The sequence below is a fragment of the Oncorhynchus masou genome, chromosome 14 (genome assembly GCF_036934945.1).
Source record: "Oncorhynchus masou masou isolate Uvic2021 chromosome 14, UVic_Omas_1.1, whole genome shotgun sequence".
In the NCBI taxonomy this organism is placed as follows: Eukaryota; Metazoa; Chordata; class Actinopteri; order Salmoniformes; family Salmonidae; genus Oncorhynchus; species Oncorhynchus masou.
In genome coordinates this window covers 26757270-26778891 of record NC_088225.1, presented here as the reverse complement: position 1 = coordinate 26778891, position 21622 = coordinate 26757270, and the positions used below count along the sequence as shown (strand labels likewise).

At 50.2% G+C, this 21622-nt stretch overlaps 1 protein-coding gene across 1 annotated transcript in view; it reads right to left on the bottom strand.

Annotated features, from left to right (window-relative positions):
- Positions 1 to 21622, bottom strand: part of LOC135554645 (protein kinase C alpha type-like) — a 179333-nt gene that overhangs the window by 57115 nt on the left and 100596 nt on the right. Inside the window, exon 3 of the mRNA XM_064987052.1 lies at positions 13017 to 13145. Coding sequence (XP_064843124.1) covers positions 13017 to 13145 — 129 coding nt within the window. The remainder of the gene's footprint in view (positions 1 to 13016; positions 13146 to 21622) is intronic.

Here is a 21622-nt window from a genome sequence, read left to right as displayed (position 1 = left end):
ACACACACACACACACACACACACACACACACACACACACACACACACACACACACACACACACACACACACACACACACACACACACACACACACACACACACACACACACACACACACACACACACACACACACACACACACACACACACACACACACAAGAGACTCTGTACCACCGCCATGACATCCGTCACTCAGGACAGCCTCTACCAGTACTCATCATTCAGTCCTTCATCCAGGAATAGAAACACAGGAAAGAACTTCTCTTCTATTATAGTCCCAGCTTCTTCTTCTCTGAAGTCTCCTAGTGCAGATCACAGATATTGCTGTATATAAATGACATGACAGGTCATACAGAAAGGGTTACTACACCTCACTACGTCGCTAACTCTCATTACTGTATCTGTAATAGAATCACATTGTAGTTAGAGACGACTGGACATCTAACTAGAGGTGAATAATCACACGGATACTATTGTATAAATACTGTATTAGGGTAGAGATAATACTATTGTATAAATACTGTATTAGGGTAGAGATAATACTATTGTATAAATACTGTATTAGGGTAGAGATAATACTATTGTATAAATACTGTATTAGGGTAGAGATAATACTATTGTATAAATACTGTATTAGGGTAGAGATAATACTATTGTATAAATACTGTATTAGGGTAGAGATAATACTATTGTATAAATACTGTATTAGGGTAGAGATAATACTATTGTATAAATACTGTATTAGGGTAGAGATAATACTATTGTATAAATACTGTATTAGGGTAGAGATAATACTATTGTATAAATACTGTATTAGGGTAGAGATAATACTATTGTATAAATACTGTATTAGGGTAGAGATAATACTATTGTATAAATACTGTATTAGGGTAGAGATAATACTATTGTATAAATACTGTATTAGGGTAGAGATAATACTATTAGAGATATAAATAAATACTGTATTAGGGTAGAGATAATACTATTGTATAAATACTGTATTAGGGTAGATAATACTATTGTATAAATACTGTATTAGGGTAGAGATAATACTATTGTATAAATACTGTATTAGGGTAGAGATAATACTATTGTATAAATACTGTATTAGGGTAGAGATAATACTATTGTATAAATACTGTATTAGGGTAGAGATAATACTATTGTATAAATACTGTATTAGGGTAGAGATAATACTATTGTATAAATACTGTATTAGGGTAGAGATAATACTATTGTATAAATACTGTATTAGGGTAGAGATATTACTATTGTATAAATACTGTATTAGGGTAGAGATATTACTATTGTATAAATACTGTATTAGGGTAGAGAGAATTTATTTCTTCCTTTTTTGGAAGGCTTAGGATCTTCAGTGTTTATACAGATAAGCACCTAATGCCCATAAAAACCTTTGACAGAGCCAGTATACCTACTTCCTAATCTTTATATGACTCATGATCTCAGAGCAGGAATGCCCTTCATCTTCTTCATTGTGATCTAAAAGGCACATGTTCCCAGATCAGCACTCGTACTCTGAGAAGCTTTGTGAATATGGGCCCTGGTTTGTGCTCAGGTCATGTTTGTTTATATCAACTGGGCATGGTATTTGCCTCACTCAACCCTGTGCCCCTTGCCAGCATAATCCATTATGACCCTGCCCTGGCAGCACAATTACAAAATATACCATTTCTAAAATTAAACGAGATTTGTAGAAATCTGGACGGAAGGCAGCTCAATCCCCATGAAAAGCCTTTGAAATTCAAATGCCATCTTGCATAACAAAGCGATGTCCGCATGCAGCAGCCGCAGTAGTACTGTAGCATCAGTAGTAGTGTAGTGTCAGTAGTAGTATAGTATCAGTAGTGTTGTAGCATCAGTAGTAGTGTAGTATAAGTAGTAATGCAGCATCACTAGTAGTGTAGTATCAGTAGTACTGTAGCATCAGTAGTAGTGTAGTATAAGTACATTTACATTTACATTTAAGTCATTTAGCAGACGCTCTTATCCAGCCACTTTACAATAGTGCATCTAAATCATTTAAGGGGGGGGTGGTAGATGGATTGTTTATCCTATCCTAGGTATTCCTTGAAGAGGTGGGGTTTCAGGTGTCTCCGGAAGGTGGTGATTGACTCCGCTGTCCTGGCGTCGTGAGGGAGTTTGTTCCACCATTGGGGGGCCAGAGCAGCGAACAGTTTTGACTGGGCTGAGCGGGAACTGTACTTCCTCAGTGGTAGGGAGGCGATCAGGCCAGAGGTGGATGAACGCAGTGCCCTTGTTTGGGTGTAGGGCCTGATCAGAGCCTGGAGGTACTGCGGTGCCATTCCCCTCACAGCTAAGGCAAGCACCATGGTCTTGTAGCGGATGCGAGCTTCAACTGGAAGCCAGTGGAGAGAGCGGAGGAGCGGGGTGACGTGAGAGAACTTGGGAAGGTTGAACACCAGACGGGCTGCGTATGAGTTGTAGGGGTTTAATGGCACAGGCAGGGAGCCCAGCCAACAGCGATTGCAGTAATCCAGACGGGAGATGACAAGTGCCTGGATTAGGACCTGCGCCGCTTCCTGTGTGAGGCAGGGGCGTACTCTGCGGATGTTGTAGAGCATGAACCTACAGGAACGGGCCACCGCCTTGATGTTAGTTGAGAACGACAGGGTGTTGTCCAGGATCACGCCAAGGTTCTTAGCGCTCTGGGAGGAGGAAACAATGGAGTTGTCAACCGTGATGGCGAGATCATGGAACGGGCAGTCCTTCCCCAGGAGGAAGAGCAGCTCCGTCTTGCCGAGGTAGTAATGCAGCATCACTAGTAGTGTAGTATCAGTAGTGTTGTAGCATCAGTAGTAGTGTAGTATAAGTAGTAATGCAGCATCACTAGTAGTGTAGTATCAGTAGTACTGTAGCATCAGTAGTAGTGTAGTATCAGTAGTAGTGTAGTATCAGTAGTATTGTAGCATCAGTAGTAGTGTAGTGTCAGTAGTAGTATAGTATCAGTAGTGTTGTAGCATCAGTAGTAGTGTAGTATAAGTAGTAATGCAGCATCACTAGTAGTGTAGTATCAGTAGTACTGTAGCATCAGTAGTAGTGTAGTATCAGTAGTAGTGTAGTATCAGTAGTATTGTAGCATCAGTAGTAGTGTAGTGTCAGTAGTATTGTAGTAGCAGTAGTAGTGTAGCATCAGTAGTAGTGCAGCATCAGCAGTAGTGTAGCATCAGTGGTAGTATAAGTAGTAGTATAGCATCAGTAGAAGTGTAGTATCAGTAGTAGTGTAGTATCAGTAGTAGTGTAGTATCAGTAGTAGTTTGACATCAGTAGTAGTGTAGTGTCAGTAGTAGTATAGTATCAGTAGTAGTGTAGTATCAGTAGTAGTATAGTATCAGTAGTAGCTTGACATCAGTAGTAGTGTAGCATCAGTAGTAGTATAGCATCAGTAGTAGTGTAGTATCAGTAGTAGTGTAGTATCAGTAGTAGTGTAGCATCAGTAGTAGTGTAGTATCAGTAGTAGTTTGACATCAGTAGTAGTGTAGTATCAGTAGTAGTATAGTATCAGTAGTAGTGTAGTATCAGTAGTAGTGTAGTATCAGTAGTAGTGTAGTATCAATAGTAGTGTAGTATCAGTAGTAGTGTAGCATCAGTAGTAGTATAGCATCAGTAGTAGTGTAGTATCAGTAGTAGTATAGTATCAGTAGTAGTGTAGTATCAGTAGTAGTTTGACATCAGTAGTAGTGTAGTGTCAGTAGTAGTGTAGTATCAGTAGTAGTGTAGTATCAGTAGTAGTTTGATATCAGTAGTAGTGTAGTGTCAGTAGTAGTGTAGCATCAGTAGTAGTGTAGCATCAGTAGTAGTGTAGTATCAGTAGTAGTTTGACATCAGTAGTAGTGTAGTATCAGTAGTAGTGTAGTGTCAGTAGTAGTGTAGTATCAGTAGTAGTTTGACATCAGTAGTAGTGTAGTATCAGTAGTAGTGTAGTGTCAGTAGTAGTGTAGTGTCAGTAGTAGTGTAGTATCAGTAGTAGTGTAGTATCAGTAGTAGTTTGACATCAGTAGTAGTGTAGTATCAGTAGTAGTATAGTATCAGTAGTAGTGTAGCATCAGTAGTAGTGTAGCATCAGTAGTAGTGTAGTATCAGTAGTAGTTTGACATCAGTAGTAGTGTAGTATCAGTAGTAGTGTAGTGTCAGTAGTAGTGTAGTATCAGTAGTAGTGTAGTATCAGTAGTAGTGTAGTATCAGTAGTAGTGTAGTGTCAGTAGTAGTGTAGCATCAGTGCATGTCTGGTAATCTGATGAGCTGGGTTAATTCCCACTGTTCAACAGTAGAGTAGCGAGAGAGAATCACACACACTGTACCCGGGCTCCCGAGTGGCGCAGAGGTCTAAGGCACTGCATTTCAGTGCAAGAAGCATCACTGTAGTCCCTGGTTTGAATCCAGGCTGCATCACATCCAGCTGTGATTGGGCGGCGCACAATTGGCCCAGGATCGGCCGGGGTAGGCTGTAATTGCAAATAAGAATTTGTTCTTATCTTTTATTTTTATTTTTTTATTTCACCTTTATTTAACCAGGTAGGCTAGTTGAGAACAAGTTCTCATTTACAACTGCGACCTGGCCAAGATAAAGCATAGCAGTGTGAACAGACAACACAGAGTTACACATGGAGTAAACAATTAACAAGTCAATAACACAGTAGAAAAAAAGGAGTCTATATACAATGTGTGCAAAAGGCATGAGGAGGTAGGTGAATAATTACAATATTGCAGATTACCACTGGATTGATAAATGATCATGTACAGGTAGAGATATTGGTGTGCAAAAGAGCAGAAAAGTAAATAAATAAAAACTGTGGGGATGAGGTAGGTGAAAATGGGTGGGCTATTTACCAATAGATTATGTACAGCTGCAGCGATCGGTTAGCTGCTCAGATAGCTGATGTTTGAAGTTGGTGAGGGAGATAAAGGTCTCCAACTTCAGCGATTTTTGCAATTCGTTCCAGTCACAGGCAGCAGAGTACTGGAACGAAAGGCGGCCGAATGAGGTGTTGGCTTTAGGGATGATCAGTGAGATACACCTGCTGGAGCGCGTGCTATGGATGGGTGTTGCCATCGTGACCAGTGAACTGAGATAAGGCGGAGCTTTACCTAGCATGGCCTTGTAGACGACCTGGAGCCAGTGGGTCTTGCGACGAATATGTAGCGAGGGCCAGCCGACTAGAGCATACAAGTCGCAGTGGTGGGTAGTATAAGGTGCTTTAGTGACAAAACGGATGGCACTGTGATAAACTGCATCCAGTTTGCTGAGAAGAGTGTTGGAAGCAATTTTGTAGATGACATCGCAAATCGAGGATCGGTAGGATAGTCAGTTTTACTAGCTTGGCAGCGTGAGTGAAGGAGGCTTTGTTACTGAATAGAAAGCCGACTCTTGATTTGATTTTCGATTGGAGATGTTTGATATGGGTCTGGAAGGAGAGTTTGCAGTCTAGCCAGACACCTAGGTACTTATAGGTGTCCACATATTCAAGGTCGGAACCATCCAGTGTGGTGATGCTAGTCGGGCAAGCGGGTGCAGGCAGCGATCGGTTGAAAAGCATGCATTTGGTTTTACTAGCATTTAAGAGCAGTTGGAGGCCACGGAAGGAGTGTTGTATGGCATTGAAGCTCGTTTGAGGTTAGATAGCACAGTGTCCAATGACGTGCCGAAAGTATATAGAATGGTGTCGTCAATTCGTAGAGGTGGATCAGGGAATCGCCCGCAGCAAGAGCAACATCATTGATATATACAAAGAAAAGAGTCGGCCCGAGAATTGAACCCTGTGGCACCCCCATAGAGACTGCCAGAGGAACGGACAGCATGCCCTCCGGGTGACACACTGAACTCTGTCTGCAAAGTAATTGGTGAACCAGGCAAGGCAGTCATCCGAAAACCGAGGCTACTGAGTCTGCCGATAAGAATATGGTGATTGACAGAGTCGAAAGCCTTGGCAAGGTCGATGAAGACGGCTGCACAGTACTGTCTTTTATCGATGGCGGTTATGATGTCGTTTAGTACCTTGAGTGTGGCTGAGGTGCACCCGTGACCGGCTCGGAAACCAGATTGCATAGCGGAGAAGGTACGGTGGGATTCGAGATGGTCAGTGACCTGTTTGTTGACTTGGCTTTCGAAGACCTTAGATAGGCAAGGCAGAATGGATATAGGTCTGTAACAGTTTGGGTCCAGGGTGTCTCCCCTTTGAAGAGGGGGATGACTGCGGCAGCTTTCAATCCTTGGGGATCTCAGACGATATGAAAGAGAGGTTGAACAGGCTGGTAATAGGGGTTGCGACAATGGCGGCGGATAGTTTCAGAAATAGAGGGTCCAGATTGTCAAGCCCAGCTGATTTATACGGGTCCAGGTTTTGCAGCTCTTTCAGAACATCTGCTATCTGGATTTGGGTAAAGGAGAACCTGGAGAGGCTTGGGCGAGGAGCTGCGGGGGGCCGGAGCTGTTGGTCGAGGTTGGAGTAGCCAGGCGGAAGGCATGGCCAGCCGTTGAGAAATGCTTGTTGAAGTTTTCAATAATCATGGATTTGTCGGTGGTGACCGTGTTCCCTAGCCTCAGTGCAGTGGGCAGCTGGGAGGAGGTGCTCTTGTTCTCCATGGACTTCACAGTGTCCCAGAACTTTTTGGAGTTGGAGCTACAGGATGCAAACTTCTGCCTGAAGAAGCTGGCCTTAGCTTTCCTGACTGACTGCGTGTATTGGTTCCGGACTTCCCTGAACAGTTGCATATCGCGGGGACTGTTCGGCTATTGCAGTCCACCACAGGATGTTTTTGTGCTGGTCGAGGGCAGTCAGGTCTGGAGTGAACCAAGGGCTATATCTGTTCTTAGTTCTGCATTTTTGAACGGAGCATGCTTATCTAAAATGGTGAGGAAGTTACTCTTAAAGAATGACCAGGCATCCTCAACTGACGGGATGAGGTCAATGTCCTTCCAGGGTACCCGGGCCAGGTCGATTAGAAAGGCCTGCTCACAGAAGTGTTTTAGGGAGCGTTTGACAGTGATGAGGGGTGGTCGTTTGACTGCGGCTCCGTAGCGGATACAGGCAATGAGGCAGTGGTCGCTGAGATCCTGATTGAAGACAGCGGAGGTGTATTTGGAGGGCCAGTTGGTCAGGATGACGTCTATGAGGGTGCCCTTGCTTACAGAGTTAGGGTTGTACCTGGTGGGTTCCTTGAAGATTTGTGTGAGATTGAGGGCATCTAGCTTAGATTGTAGGACTGCCGGGGTGTTAAGCATATCCCAGTTTAGGTCACCTAACAGAACAAATTCTGAAGCTAGATGGGGGGGCAATCAATTCACAAATGGTGTCCAGGGCACAGCTTGGAGCTGAGGTACTTATAGGTGTCCACATATTCAAGGTCGGAACCATCCAGTGTGGTGATGCTAGTCGGGCAAGCGGGTGCAAGCGGGCAGCAGTCATCTGACTTGCCTAGTTAAATAAATAAAATAGTTTTATGTCTGTGATACTGCTTCTGCTTTCCATTGATTCCCAGGGCTTTGGAGTCTGTTTTTAAACAGTTTATTTGACCTCATATGACAATAAAGGATGACATGGATGAGCTCTATTCAATCAAAACAGGTGTCTGGAAGTAACAAACTATTCTCATTTTGAACGGTGAGAATATATGTTTAGAGTCATTCAGCACATTCACTCAAATCATTTCCACTCCATACAGAGCATTATTTATCCCAGAGGAACAATATCGCTGGGCCAAGCAGTGGTTCTCTCACAGCTTTGGGTGAATATAATGTAGACTTTAGCTCTTCTCTCAAACTGAAGCATGTCAGCTCCTACTAAATGTATCTTCTTATCAACACAAACACACTGACATCACTGTGTTTCTCAGCTCAGTGGCTCCATGAACTGTGTGTGTCACTGGCTGGGTCCTTGGATGCCCCTGTGTGTGTGTGTGTGTGTTTTCTGAAAGGGGCTTAGACAGCAGAAATGGACGTGTCTGCATCCATGTGTCTGTGATGGTTAAACTCCAGAGCTAACTGGAGATCCCCCTCCCTATTGAGGAGAGGAGCAGGGGAAATAAGGATGAGAGGTGGAGGGGAGGGGAGAAGAGCTGGGTACAGGAGGACAGAGATAGAGGGAGGAGGAAATGAGAGAGATGGATAATCAAAAGAGAGTGAGGGACAGTACAAGAGGGATGGAGAGGGAGGGGAAAGAGGGAGAGGGGAAATAGGGAGAGGGGAAGGAGGGAGAGGGGAAGGACGGAGAAAGAGGGAGGGGAGGGGGAAAGAGGGAGAGGGGAAATAGGGAGAGGGGAAGGAGGGAGAGGGGAAGGACGGAGAGGGAGGAGGGGGGGAAAGGGGAGAGGGAGGAGGGAGGAGGGAGAGCGGAACAAAGAGGGGAAAGAGGGAGGGGAAGGAAGGAGAAAGGAAAGAGGTAGAGGGAGAAGGGAAGGAGGGAGGGGAAAGAGGGAGATGGGAAAGAGGGAGTGGAGAAAGAGGGATAGGGGAAGGAGAGAGAGGAGAAAGAGGGAGAGGGGAAGGAGAGAGAGGAGAAAGAGGGAGAGGGGAAGGAGAGAGAGGAGAAAGAGGGAGAGGGAAATGCTGTTTTAGAGAAGTAGAGGAAGACGTTATTGCAGGACAGAGGAGAAAAGGAGGGGGAGATGAGAGGAGAGATGAGGACAGGTGAGAGGGCAGTGTTATGGAAAGAGGTAGAGTGAGAGAGAGTGAGAGAGAGAGAGAGAGAGAGAGAGAGGGAAAGAGAGAGAGAGAGAGGCAAAGAGAGAAAGGGAAAGAGAGAGAGAAAAAGAGTGAGAGAGGGAAAGAGAGAGAAAGTAGGAGGGACAAAAAGAGCGTGGAGAGGCGTATTGTATTGGAGAAAGCCTTGGAGATGTGTTTGTGTTTTCTTGGCTGGACAGATTTAATCAACTTCACATGGCACTGCACCAGAATGGCCTCCACATGTCTGTGGAAGCCACAGGGAACATACACAATCTGATGCCACTGTTCAGTCCTCAGCTTGGCAGACCTTCTGGCTCAAATACATTGCTTCTCTCTTTTTGTTTTCTTTCTCTCTCTCTCTCTGTTATTCTTTCGCTCATTTTTAGTGACATTCTCTCATCCACTCTATCTTCCATTTCTCTCAGTCTCTTTCTGCCTTTTTTTCTCTTAATCTCTCTCTCTGTCTTATGTTGTCCTGGCCATAGAGAGCCGGGTATGGTTCTCAATCAGGGACAGCTGTCTATTGTTGTCTCTGATTGGGAATCATAGTTAGTAGTTGTCTGTGTTAGTGGTCTGTATAGCCCTAGTCAGCGTCACGTTCGTGTTTGTTGTTTTGTTGGCGACATTCTTAATATTCTTAACATTCTTAACATTCTTAATAAAATAAAATGTACGCTCACCACGCTGCACCTTGGTCCGGTCATTTCCCTGACGACGTTCGTGACAGAACTACCCACCACAAATGGACCAAGCATCGTGGTAAGGAGGACTGGACATGGGAGGACATCCTGAACGGGAAAGGATCCTGGACGTGGGAGGTGATCCTGAACGGGAAAGGATCCTGGACGTGGGAGGACATCCTGAATGGGAAAGGATCCTGGACGTGGGAGGACATCCTGGCGGGAAAGGATCCTGGACGTGGGAGGACATCCTGAATGGGAAAGGATCCTGGACGTGGGAGGAGATCCTGAACGGGAAAGGATCCTGGACGTGGGAGGACATCCTGAATGGGAAAGGATCCTGGACGTGGGAGGACATCCTGGATGGGAAAGGATCCTGGACGTGGGAGGACATCCTGGATGGGAAAGGATCCTGGACGTGGGAGGACATCCTGGAAAGGATCCTGGACGTGGGAGGAGATCCTGGTGGGAAAGGATCCTGACGTGGGAGGACATCCTGAACGGGAAAGGATCCTGACGTGGGAGGACATCCTGAATGGGAAAGGATCCTGACGTGGGAGGAGATCCTGGTGGGAAAGGATCCTGGACGTGGGAGGAGGTGGGAAAGGATCCTGGTGGGAAATCCTGGAAAGGATCCTGGACGTGGGAGGAGATCCTGAACGGGAAAGGATCCTGGACGTGGGAGGAGATCCTGGTGGGAAAGGATCCTGGACGTGGGAGGAGATCCTGAACGGGAAAGGATCCTGGACGTGGGAGGAGATCCTGAATGGGAAAGGATCCTGGACGTGGGAGGAGATCCTGAACGGGAAAGGATCCTGGACGTGGGAGGACATCCTGAATGGGAAAGGATCCTGGACGTGGGAGGACATCCTGGTGGGAAAGGATCCTGGACGTGGGAGGAGATCCTGGTGGGAAAGGATCCTGACGTGGGAGGACATCCTGATGGGAAAGGATCCTGGACGTGGGAGGACATCCTGAACGGGAAAGGATCCTGGACGTGGGAGGACATCCTGAATGGGAAAGGATCCTGGACGTGGGAGGACATCCTGAACGGGAAAGGATCCTGGACGTGGGAGGAGATCCTGGCGGGAAAGGATCCTGGACGTGGGAGGACATCCTGAACGGGAAAGGATCCTGACGTGGGAGGACATCCTGAACGGGAAAGGATCCTGGACGTGGGAGGACATCCTGAACGGGAAAGGATCCTGACGTGGGAGGACATCCTGAACGGGAAAGGATCCTGGACGTGGGAGGAGATCCTGAACGGGAAAGGATCCTGGACGTGGGAGGAGATCCTGAACGGGAAAGGATCCTGGACGTGGGAGGAGATCCTGGCGGGAAAGGATTGCCTGCTGTGGGAGCAGGTGGAAGCAGCGAGGAAGGCGGAGGCAGCAAGTAAAAGGGCCCAGGATTACACAGGGTCACGGCTGGCACAAAAAAAAAATGTTTTGGGGGTGCACACGAGGAGATTGGCTGAGTCAGGTTGGAGACCTGAGCCAACTCCTCGTGCTTACTGTAGGGAGCGTGGTACTGGTCAGGCACCGTGTCTCCAGTGCGCGTTCACAGCCTGGTGCGCTACATTCCATCTCCCCGCATCGGCAGGCTAGAGTGGGCATCCAGCCAGGACGTGTGGTGTCGGCTCAGCGCATCTGGCTGCCAGTGCATCTCTACGGGCCAGGATATCCTGCGTCGGCTCTGCGCACTGTGTCTCCGCTGCGTCCTGTGCCAGCGCCACACATTTGCCGGGCGAAGGTAACCATCCAGGTAACCATCCAGTGGTGATCCATGGCACGAAGCCTCCAGTGATGATCCACGGCACGAAGCCTCCAGTGGTGATCCATGGCACGAAGCCTCCAGTGATGATCCATGGCACGAAGCCTCCAGTGATGATCCATGGCACGAAGCCTCCAGTGGTGATCCATGGCATGAAGCCTCCAGTGATGATCCATGGCCAGGAGCCTCCAGTGATGATCCATGGCACGAAGCCTCCAGTGATGATCCATGGCACGAAGTCTCCAGTGATGATCCATGGCACGAAGCCTCTTAGGCAGCCTGTTTTGCCACCTTAGTTATGGGTAGTTGTCTGTGTTAGTGGCCTGTATAGCCCTAGTCAGCTTCTCGTTCATTTTTGTTGTTTCTTGTTTTGTGACATTCTTAATAAAATAAAATGTACGCTCACCACGCTGCACCTTGGTCCGGTCATTTCTCTGACGACGTTCGTGACATGTGTGTTTCTATTGTATCTTTCTCTCTCTCTGGAATTGAGTCAGTAACCCTCAACGTCTTCTTTGAGAGAGTCTGGTGGCCTTGTCAACTGTATCGACATCCCTGTCACTGTTAACTCATTGCCCCTGTGAAAAACCTCTTCTCTTAAAGGGATACTTTGGGATTTTGGCAATGAAACCCTTTATTTAGTTTCCCAGAGTCAGATGAACTTGTGGATAACATTTTTATGTCTCTTTATGAAGGAAGTTAGAGGTAGTTTCTCGGGCCAATGCTAACTAGCATTAGCACAATGACTGGAAGTCTATGGGTATGTATCCCTTTAAGGTTGTCAATACATCTCACTGATAAAGAGTTACAGGCCATGCAAGCAGGAACACACACACTCACCAACAAACACGCACACTTGACATGTGGTAGTAACTAGGTATTTACTTCAACAAGAACCCAAAAAGGAAATGACAGAATATATAAAATTAACTGTGAAACACTGAATCTCATCTCTGGCCATGTGTCTCACAGTCCCTGATTGTGTTGAAATGGGGAGGGGAGAGGCGAGGACGGTACTGCCCACCCAGACTGAGACCGGGTATCAGATGGGGCCTCTGCCAACATTTCTCGTTGTCACAGGCCCGAACCGAACCATGTGTTTCCCATGCCAATAAAGCCCCTTAAAATGAAATTGAATTGAGAGAGGGAGAGGGAGATGAGAGGGAGATGAAAGAGAGACAGAAATATAAACAGGGAAGAGGCACACACATTCTGCGGACTAGGGTGGTATTAGGGTGCCACTCAAATGTTGTGTGTAGCATGTGACTGACCATGACATGTAGAATGCAGCTCATCACTCAGACTCCTTGAATAGCATGACACTTGTGCCATGCCACTCAACTGTAGCTAGCATGCACTGTAAGTGTCATATAAATCATATATAGGTAGCATGCAGCATGTAGTCTGCGTCATGTCAGTCAAATGTATCGTAGCTAGCATGTAGCATGTAGTCTTAGTCATGTCAGTCAAATGTATCGTAGCTAGCATGTAGCATGTAGTCTGCGTCATGTCAGTCAAATGTATCGTAGCTAGCATGTAGCATGTAGTCTGTGTCATGACAGTCAAATGTATCGTAGCTAGCATGTAGCATGTAGTCTGTGACATGACAGTCAAATGTATCGTAGCTAGCATGTAGCATGTAGTCTGTGTCATGACAGTCAAATGTATCGTAGCTAGCATGTAACATGTACTCTGTGTCATGTCAGTCAAATGTATTGTAGCTAGCATATAGCATGTAGTCTGTGTCATGTCACTTACTACTCACATGTAGCTAACATGTAGTGTAGTCTGTCATGTCACTTACAGATAGTTAGCATGTTTAATTTAGTCATGTCTCTCCCTTGTAGCGTGTGACTCACCTGTGACGTGTAGCCTGTCTCCGCTGACGTCGATCTTGAGGAAGATGCGTCCTCTGCGCTCCGTGTGATCTGTCCCACACAGGCTTGGCACGTTCATCACACACTGATTGTGTACGTTCATGTCGCAGGCTGGACAAACACACACAAACACATTGGGTTTATAACAGGTTTAGGACCTGGTCGTAATATGGTAAAGTTCAGCTAACTGGTCATGGTGAACACACACTCTGCAAGTTATCTGCTGTGCAATACCTAACAACAGTGTTTTATTTGTCTGCAAGTTATCTGCTGTGCAATACCTAACAATAGGGTTTATTTGCCATCTCTACAATAGACCAGCCAGTTATTGGACAGAGCCTCTCTCTCTCTCTCTCTCTCTCTCTCTCTCTCTCTCTCTTATTCCCTAAGCGTTCCCATTGAGTGTTTTTATTAGCGGCTAATGAAGCTAATGAAGACAAACAGGAGAGGGACCAGAGGGAGACGAGGCTACAGGCCTCCCTCTTACTTTCCTCAACCCCCCTTCCCTATCCCTGATCTCCTTATCTTCATACACCCTCACCATACCTATCTCCCCACATCTATCCAGCCCCACCATCATTCCTATCGTTCACCCTCGTCCCTACTCTACACTCATCTGTCCAACATACCCCTGCTTCTCCTCATCCCTCTATCTCCGCCCACTCTACCTCAACCTATTCATCCCCAATTCTTCTCTTTCTCTCCCTCACCCATTACTGTCCTTCTCCTTCTTCCCTCACCCCCATTTATCCCTTTCCTTCCTCTTTCCACCTCCACCTCCCCCTCTTCCTCCTCCTCTCTTTTTATAGGTGGGAGGACAGGAGATCCCCAGTGGCAGCCAGATTGGGAGGCTGGGATGTAATGACTAATTTGTTGGCATCAGGCCTCAGGCCTCCCCACATCAATTTATATCAATCTGTTATAATCCTGCCACCAGAGACACTAGAGATGGATGGATGGAGAGGGAGGGAAGGAGGAAGGAAGGGTGATAGATGGGAAAGCTAGAGAGGTAGGAAGGAAGAGTGATAGATGTGGACAGGGAGAGATGGAGAGAGAATGACGAGTGTGGGGAGGGAACAGGAGTGGGTTGAGAGAGTATGGGAAAGACAGATAAGAAAGAGAAGAAAGAAAGAAAGAAGAGTTGAAGAGGGAGGTGGGACATTTGGAGAGACAGGGAGCGATATGGAGAGAGTAGAAAATGTGTGGGGAGGGGAGTGGGTTGAGAGGTAGTGAGGGGATGGGAGTGGGTTGAGAGGTAGTGAGGGGGTGAGGGGGTGGGAGTGGGTTGAGAGGTAGGGAGGGGATGGGAGTTAGTTGAGAGGTAGGGAGGGGATGGGAGTGGGTTGAGAGGTAGTGAGGGGATGGGAGTGGGTTGAGAGGTAGGGAGGGGATGGGAGTGGGTTGAGGGTAGTGAGGTAGTGAGGGGATGGGAGTGGGTTGAGAGGTAGTGAGGGGTGATGGGAGTGGGTTGAGAGGTAGTGAGGGGGTGGGAGTGAGTTGAGAGGTAGTGAGGGGTGGGAGTGAGTTGTGAGGTAGTGAGGGGGTGAGGGGGTGGGAGTGGGTTGAGAGGTAGTGAGGGGTGGGAGTGAGTTGAGAGGTAGTGTGGGGTGGGAGTGGGTTGAGAGGTAGTGAGGGGGTGGGAGTGGGTTGAGAGGTAGTGAAGGGATGGGAGTGGGTTGAGAGGTAGTGAGGGATGGGAGTGGGTTGAGATGTAGTGAAGGGATGGGAGTGGGTTGAGAGGTAGTGAGGGGGTGAGGGGGTGGGAGTGAGTTGAGAGGTAGGGAGGGGATGGGAGTGGGTTGAGAGGTAGTGATGGGATGGGAGTGGGTTGAGATTAAGTTAGGTAGTGAGGGGGTGGGAGTGGTTTGAGAGGTAGGGAGGGGATGGGAGTGAGTTGAGGGGGAGGGAATGGGAGTGGGTTGAGAGGTTGTGAGGTGATGAGAGTGGGATGAGAGGTAGGGAGGGAATGGGAGTGGGTTGAGAGGTAGTGAGGGGGTGGGAGTGAGTTGAGAGGTAGTGTGGGGTGGGAGTGAGTTTGAGAGGTAGTGAGGTGATGGGAGTGGGTTGAGAGGTAGTGAGGGGGTGAGGGGGTGGGAGTGGGTTGAGAGGTAGTGAGGGGATGGGAGTGGGTTGAGAGGTAGTGAGGGGGTGAGGAGGTGGGAGTGGGTTGAGAGGTAGTGAGGGGATGGGAGTGGGTTGAGAGGTAGTGTGGGGTGGGAGTGAGTTGAGAGATAGTGAGAGGATGGGAGTGGGTTGAGAGGTAGTGAGGGGCTGAGGGGGTAGGAGTGGGTTGAGAGGTAGGGAGGGGATGGGAGTGGGTTGAGAGGTAGTGAGGGGATGGGAGTGGGTTGAGAGGTAGTGAGGTGATGTGAGTGGGATGAGAGGTAGGGAGGGAATGGGAGTAGGTTGAGAGGTAGTGAGGGGATGGGAGTGGGTTGAGAGGTAGTGAAGGGATGGGAGTGGGTTGAGAGGTAGGGAGGGGATGGGAGTTAGTTGAGAGGTAGGGAGGGGATGGGAGTGGGCTGAGAGGTAGTGAGGTGATGGGAGTGGGTTGAGAGGTAGTGTGGGGATGGGAGTGAGTTGAGAGGTAGTGTGGGGATGGGAGTGGGTTGAGAGGTAGTGTGGGGATGGGAGTGGGTTGAGAGGTAGTGAAGGGATGGGAGTGGGTTGAGAGGTAGTGTGGGGATGGGAGTGGGTTGAAAGGTAGTTAAGGGATCGGAGTGAGTTGAGAGGTAGTGTGGAGATGGGAGTGGGTTGAAAGGTAGTGTGGGGATGGGAGTGGGTTGAGACATAGTGAAGGGATGGGAGTGGGTTGAGAGGAAGTGAGGGGGTGAGGGGGTGGGAGTGGGTTGAGAGGTAGTGAGGGGATGGGAGTGGGTTGAGAGGTAGTGAGGGGATGGGAGTGGGTTGAGAGGTAGGGAGGGGATGGGAGTGGGTTGAGAGGTAGTGAGGTAGTGAGGGGATGGGAGTGGGTTGAGAGGTAGTGAGGGTGTGAGGGGGTGGGAGTGGGTGGAGAGGTAGTGAGGGGGTGAGGGGGTGGGAGTGAGTTGAGAGGTAGTGTGGGGTGGGAGTGAGTTGTGAGGTAGTGAGGGGGTGAGGGGGTGGGAGTGGGTTGAGAGGTAGTGAGGGGTGGGAGTGAGTTGAGAGGTAGTGTGGGGTGGGAGTGGGTTGAGAGGTAGTGAGGGGGTGAGGGGGTGGGAGTGGGTTGAGAGGTAGTGAAGGGATGGGAGTGGGTTGAGAGGTAGTGACATGGGAGTGAGTTGAGATGTAGTGAAGGGATGGGAGTGGGTTGAGAGGTAGTGAGGGGGTGAGGGGGTGGGAGTGAGTTGAGAGGTAGGGAGGGGATGGGAGTGGGTTGAGAGGTAGTGAGGGGATGGGAGTGGGTTGAGAGGTAGTGATGGGATGGGAGTGGGTTGAGAGGTAGTGAGGGGGTGAGGGGGTGGGAGTGGTTTGAGAGGTAGGGAGGGGATGGGAGTGAGTTGAGAGTTAGGGAGGGAATGGGAGTGGGTTGAGAGGTTGTGAGGTGATGAGAGTGGGATGAGAGGTAGGGAGGGAATGGGAGTGGGTTGAGAGGTAGTGAGGGGATGGGAGTGGGTTGAGAGGTAGTGAGGGGGTGAGGAGGTGGGAGTGGGTTGAGAGGTAGTGAGGTGATGGGAGTGGTTTGAGAGGTAGTGAGGTGATGGGAGTGGGTTGAGAGGTGGTGAGGTGATGGGAGTGGGTTGAGAGGTAGTGAGGGGATGGGAGTGGGTTGAGAGGTAGTGTGGGGTGCGAGTGAGTTGAGAGGTAGTGAGGGGGTGGGAGTGAGTTCAGAGATAGTGAGAGGATGGGAGTGGGTTGAGAGGTAGTGAGGGGATGGGAGTGGGTTGAGAGGTAGTGAGGGGGTGGGTGGGTGGGAGTGGGTTGAGAGGTAGGGAGGGGATGGGAGTGGGTTGAGAGGTAGTGAGGGGATGGGTGTGGGTTGAGAGGTAGTGAGGTGATGGGAGTGGGATGAGAGGTAGGGAGGGAATGGGAGTAGGTTGAGAGGTAGTGAGGGGATGGGAGTGGGTTGAGAGGTAGTGAGGTGATGGGAGTGGGTTGAGAGGTAGTGAGGTAGTGAGGGGATGGGAGTGGGTTGAGAGGTAGTGAGGGTGTGAGGGGGTGGGAGTGGGTTGAGAGGTAGTGAGGGGGTGAGGGGGTGGGAGTGAGTTGAGAGGTAGTGTGGGGTGGGAGTGAGTTGTGAGGTAGTGAGGGGGTGAGGGGGTGGGAGTGGGTTGAGAGGTAGTGAGGGGTGGGAGTGAGTTGAGAGGTAGTGTGGGTTGGGAGTGGGTTGAGAGGTAGTGAGGGGGTGAGGGGGTGGGAGTGGGTTGAGAGGTAGTGAAGGGATGGGAGTGGGTTGAGAGGTAGTGACGGGATGGGAGTGGGTTGAGATGTAGTGAAGGGATGGGAGTGGGTTGAGAGGTAGTGAGGGGGTGAGGGGGTGGGAGTGAGTTGAGAGGTAGGGAGGGGATGGGAGTGGGTTGAGAGGTAGTGAGGGGATGGGAGTGGGTTGAGAGGTAGTGATGGGATGGGAGTGGGTTGAGAGGTAGTGAGGGGGTGAGGGGGTGGGAGTGGTTTGAGAGGTAGGGAGGGGATGGGAGTGAGTTGAGAGTTAGGGAGGGGATGGGAGTGGGTTGAGAGGTTGTGAGGTGATGAGAGTGGGATGAGAGGTAGGGAGGGAATGGGAGTGGGTTGAGAGGTAGTGAGGGGATGGGAGTGGGTTGAGAGGTAGTGAGGGGGTGAGGAGGTGGGAGTGGGTTGAGAGGTAGTGAGGTGATGGGAGTGGGTTGAGAGGTAGTGAGGTGATGGGAGTGGGTTGAGAGGTAGTGAGGGGATGGGAGTGGGTTGAGAGGTAGTGAGGGGGTGGGAGTGGGTTGAGAGGTAGTGTGGGGTGCCTAGTTGAGAGGTAGTGAGGGGGTGGGAGTGAGTTCAGAGATAGTGAGAGGATGGGAGTGGGTTGAGAGGTAGTGAGGGGATGGGAGTGGGTTGAGAGGTAGTGAGGGGGTGGGTGGGTGGGAGTGGGTTGAGAGGTAGGGAGGGGATGGGAGTGGGTTGAGAGGTAGTGAGGGGATGGGTGTGGGTTGAGAGGTAGTGAGGTGATGGGAGTGGGATGAGAGGTAGGGAGGGAATGGGAGTAGGTTGAGAGGTAGTGAGGGGATGGGAGTGGGTTGAGAGGTAGTGAGGTGATGGGAGTGGGTTGAGAGGTAGTGAAGGGATCGGAGTGAGTTGAGAGGTAGTGTGGGGATGGGAGTGGGTTGAGAGGTCCCAGGGAGTGGGTTGAGAGGTAGTGAAGGGATGGGAGTGAGTTGAGAGGTAGTGTCTGGGAGTGGGTTGAGAGGTAAAGGGATGGGAGTGGGTTGAGAGGTAGTGAGGGGATGGGAGTGGGTTGAGAGGTAGTGAAGGGATCGGAGTGAGTTGAGAGGTAGTGTGGGGATGGGAGTGGGTTGAGAGGTAGTGTGGGGATGGGAGTGAGTTGAGAGGTAGTGGGGGATGGGAGTGGGTTGAGAGGTAGTGAAGGGATGGGAGTGGGTTGAGAGGTAGTGAGGGGATGGGAGTGGGTTGAGAGGTAGTGAAGGGATCGGAGTGAGTTGAGAGGTCATGGGAGTGGGTTGAGAGGTAGTGAAGGGATGGGAGTGGGTTGAGAGGTAGTGAGGGGATGGGAGTGGGTTGAGAGGTTGAGGGGATGGGAGTGGGTTGAGAGGTAGTGAAGGGATCGGAGTGAGTTGAGAGGTAGTGTGGGGATGGGAGTGGGTTGAGACGTAGTGAAGGGATGGGAGTGGGTTGAGAGGAAGTGAGGGGGTGAGGGGGTGGGAGTGGGTTGAGAGGTAGGGAGGGGATGGGAGTGGGTTGAGAGGTAGTGAGGGGATGGGAGTGGGTTGAGAGGTAGTGAGGGGATGGGCGTGGGTTGAGAGGTAGGGAGGGGATGGGAGTGGGTTGAGAGGTAGTGAGGTAGTGAGGGGATGGGAGTGGGTTGAGAGGTAGTGAGGGTGTGAGGGGGTGGGAGTGGGTTGAGAGGTAGTGAGGGGGTGAGGGGGTGGGAGTGAGTTGAGAGGTAGTGTGGGGTGGGGAGTGAGTTGTGAGGTAGTGAGGGGGTGAGGTGGTGGGAGTGGGTTGAGAGGTAGTGAGGGGGTGAGGGGGTGGGAGTGGGTTGAGAGGTAGTGAAAGGATGGGAGTGGGTTGAGAGGTAGTGACGGGATGGGAGTGGGTTGAGATGTAGTGAAGGGATGGGAGTGGGTTGAGAGGTAGTGAGGGGGTGAGGGGGTGGGAGTGAGTTGAGAGGTAGGGAGGGGATGGGAGTGGGTTGAGAGGTAGTGAGGGGATGGGAGTGGGTTGAGAGGTAGTGAGGTGATGGGAGTGGGTTGAGAGGTAGTGACGGGATGGGAGTGGGTTGAGATGTAGTGAAGGGATGGGAGTGGGTTGAGATGTAGTGAAGGGATGGGAGTGGGTTGAGAAGTAGTGAGGGGGTGAGGGGGTGGGAGTGAGTTGAGAGGTAGGGAGGGGATGGGAGTAGGGAGTGGGTTGAGAGGTAGTGAGGTGATGGGAGTGGGATGAGAGGTAGTGCGGGGATGGGAGTGGGTTGAGAGGTAGTGAGGGGGTGAGGGGGTGGGAGTGGGTTGAGAGGTAGTGAGGGGGTGGGAGTGAGTTGAGAGGTATTGAGGGGATGGGAGTGAGTTGAGAGGTAGTGAGGGGATGGGAGTGGGTTGAGAGGTAGTGAGGGGGTGAGGGGGTGGGAGAGGTAGTGAGGGGGTGGGAGTGCGTTGAGAGGTAGTGAGGGTGTGGGAGTGAGTTGAGAGGTAGTGGGGGGGTGAGGGGGGGGAGTGAGTTGAGAGGTAGTGAGGGGTGGGAGTGAGTTGAGATGTAGTGAGGGGGTGATGGGGTGGGAGTGGGATGAGAGGTAGTGAGGTGATGGGAGTGGGTTGAGAGGTAGTGAGGGGGTGAGGGAGTGGTTTGAGAGGTAGTGAGGGGATGGGAGTGGGTTGAGAGGTAGTGAGGGGGTGAGGAGGTGGGAGTGGGTTGAGAGGTAGTGAGGTGATGGGAGTGGGTTGAGAGGTAGTGAGGTGATGGGAGTGGGTTGAGAGGTGGTGAGGTGATGGGAGTGGGTTGAGAGGTAGTGAGGGAATGGGAGTAGGTTGAGAGGTAGTGTGGGGTGGGAGTGAGTTGAGAGATAGTGGGGGGGGGGTGCGAGTGAGTTGAGAGGTAGTGAGGGGGTGGGAGTGAGTTGAGAGGTAGTGAGGGGGTGGGAGTGAGTTGAGAGATAGTGAGAGGATGGGAGTGGGTTGAGAGGTAGTGAGGGGATGGGAGTGGGTTGAGAGGTAGTGAGGGGGTGGGTGGGAGTGGGTTGAGAGGTAGGGAGGGGATGGGAGTGGGTTGAGAGGTAGTGAGGGGATGGGAGTGGGTTGAGAGGTAGTGAGGTGATGGGAGTGGGATGAGAGGTAGGGAGGGAATGGGAGTAGGTTGAGAGGTAGTGAGGGGATGGGAGTGGGTTGAGAGGTAGTGAAGGGATGGGAGTGGGTTGAGAGGTAGGGAGGTGATGGGAGTGGGTTGAGAGGTAGTGCGGGGATGGGAGTGGGTTGAGAGGTAGTAAGGGGGTGAGGGGGTGGGAGTGGGTTGAGAGGTAGTGAGGGGGTGAGGGGGTGGGAGTGGGTTGAGAGGTAGTGAAGGGATGGGAGTGGGTTGAGAGGTAGTGACGGGATGGGAGTGGGTTGAGATGTATATAAGGGATGGGAGTGGTTTGAGAGGTAGTGAGGGGGTGGGAGTGAGTTGAGAGGTAGTGAGGGGGTGGGAGTGAGTTGAGAGGTAGTGAGGGGGTGGGAGTGAGTTGAGAGGTAGTGAGGGGGTGAGGGGGTGGGAGTGAGTTGAGAGGTAGTGAGGGGGTGGGAGTGAGTTGAGAGGTAGTGAGGGGATGGGAGTGAGTTGAGAGGTAGTGAGGGGGTGGGATTGAGTTGAGAGGTCGGGAGGGGATGGGAGTGAGTTGAGAGGTAGTGAGGGGATGGGAGTGAGTTGAGAGGTAGTGAGGGGATGGGAGTGAGTTGAGAGGTAGTGATGGGGTGGGAGTGAGTTGAGAAGTAGTGAGGGGGTGGGAGTGAGTTGAGAGGTAGTGAGGGGATGGGAGTGAGTTGAGAGGTAGTGAGGGCGTGGAAGTGGGTTGAGAGGAGGAGAGAAAAGGAAGAAAGCAAGGGAGAGGAAGAGTTGACGAGGGAAGTGGGGCATTTGGAAAGATAGGGGGAGAGAGAATTAGAGCAGAGGGAAACAGAGTGTAGGTGGAAGGAATGAGGCATTAGAAGGGACAGAGTGGGCTAACTGGAGATAGTTGCAGTATAGAGAATACTGTATTACCCTGAATTACACATCCTTATGAAAAGTAAAGCTATTCCCATGTGTCCTCTAGAAGAAAACCAGTGGTCAATCAATTCATGCACGCACACACACACACACACACACACACACACACACACACACACACACACACACACACACACACACACACACACACACACACACACACACACACACACACACACACACACACACACACACACACACACACACACACACACAAACACACACACACA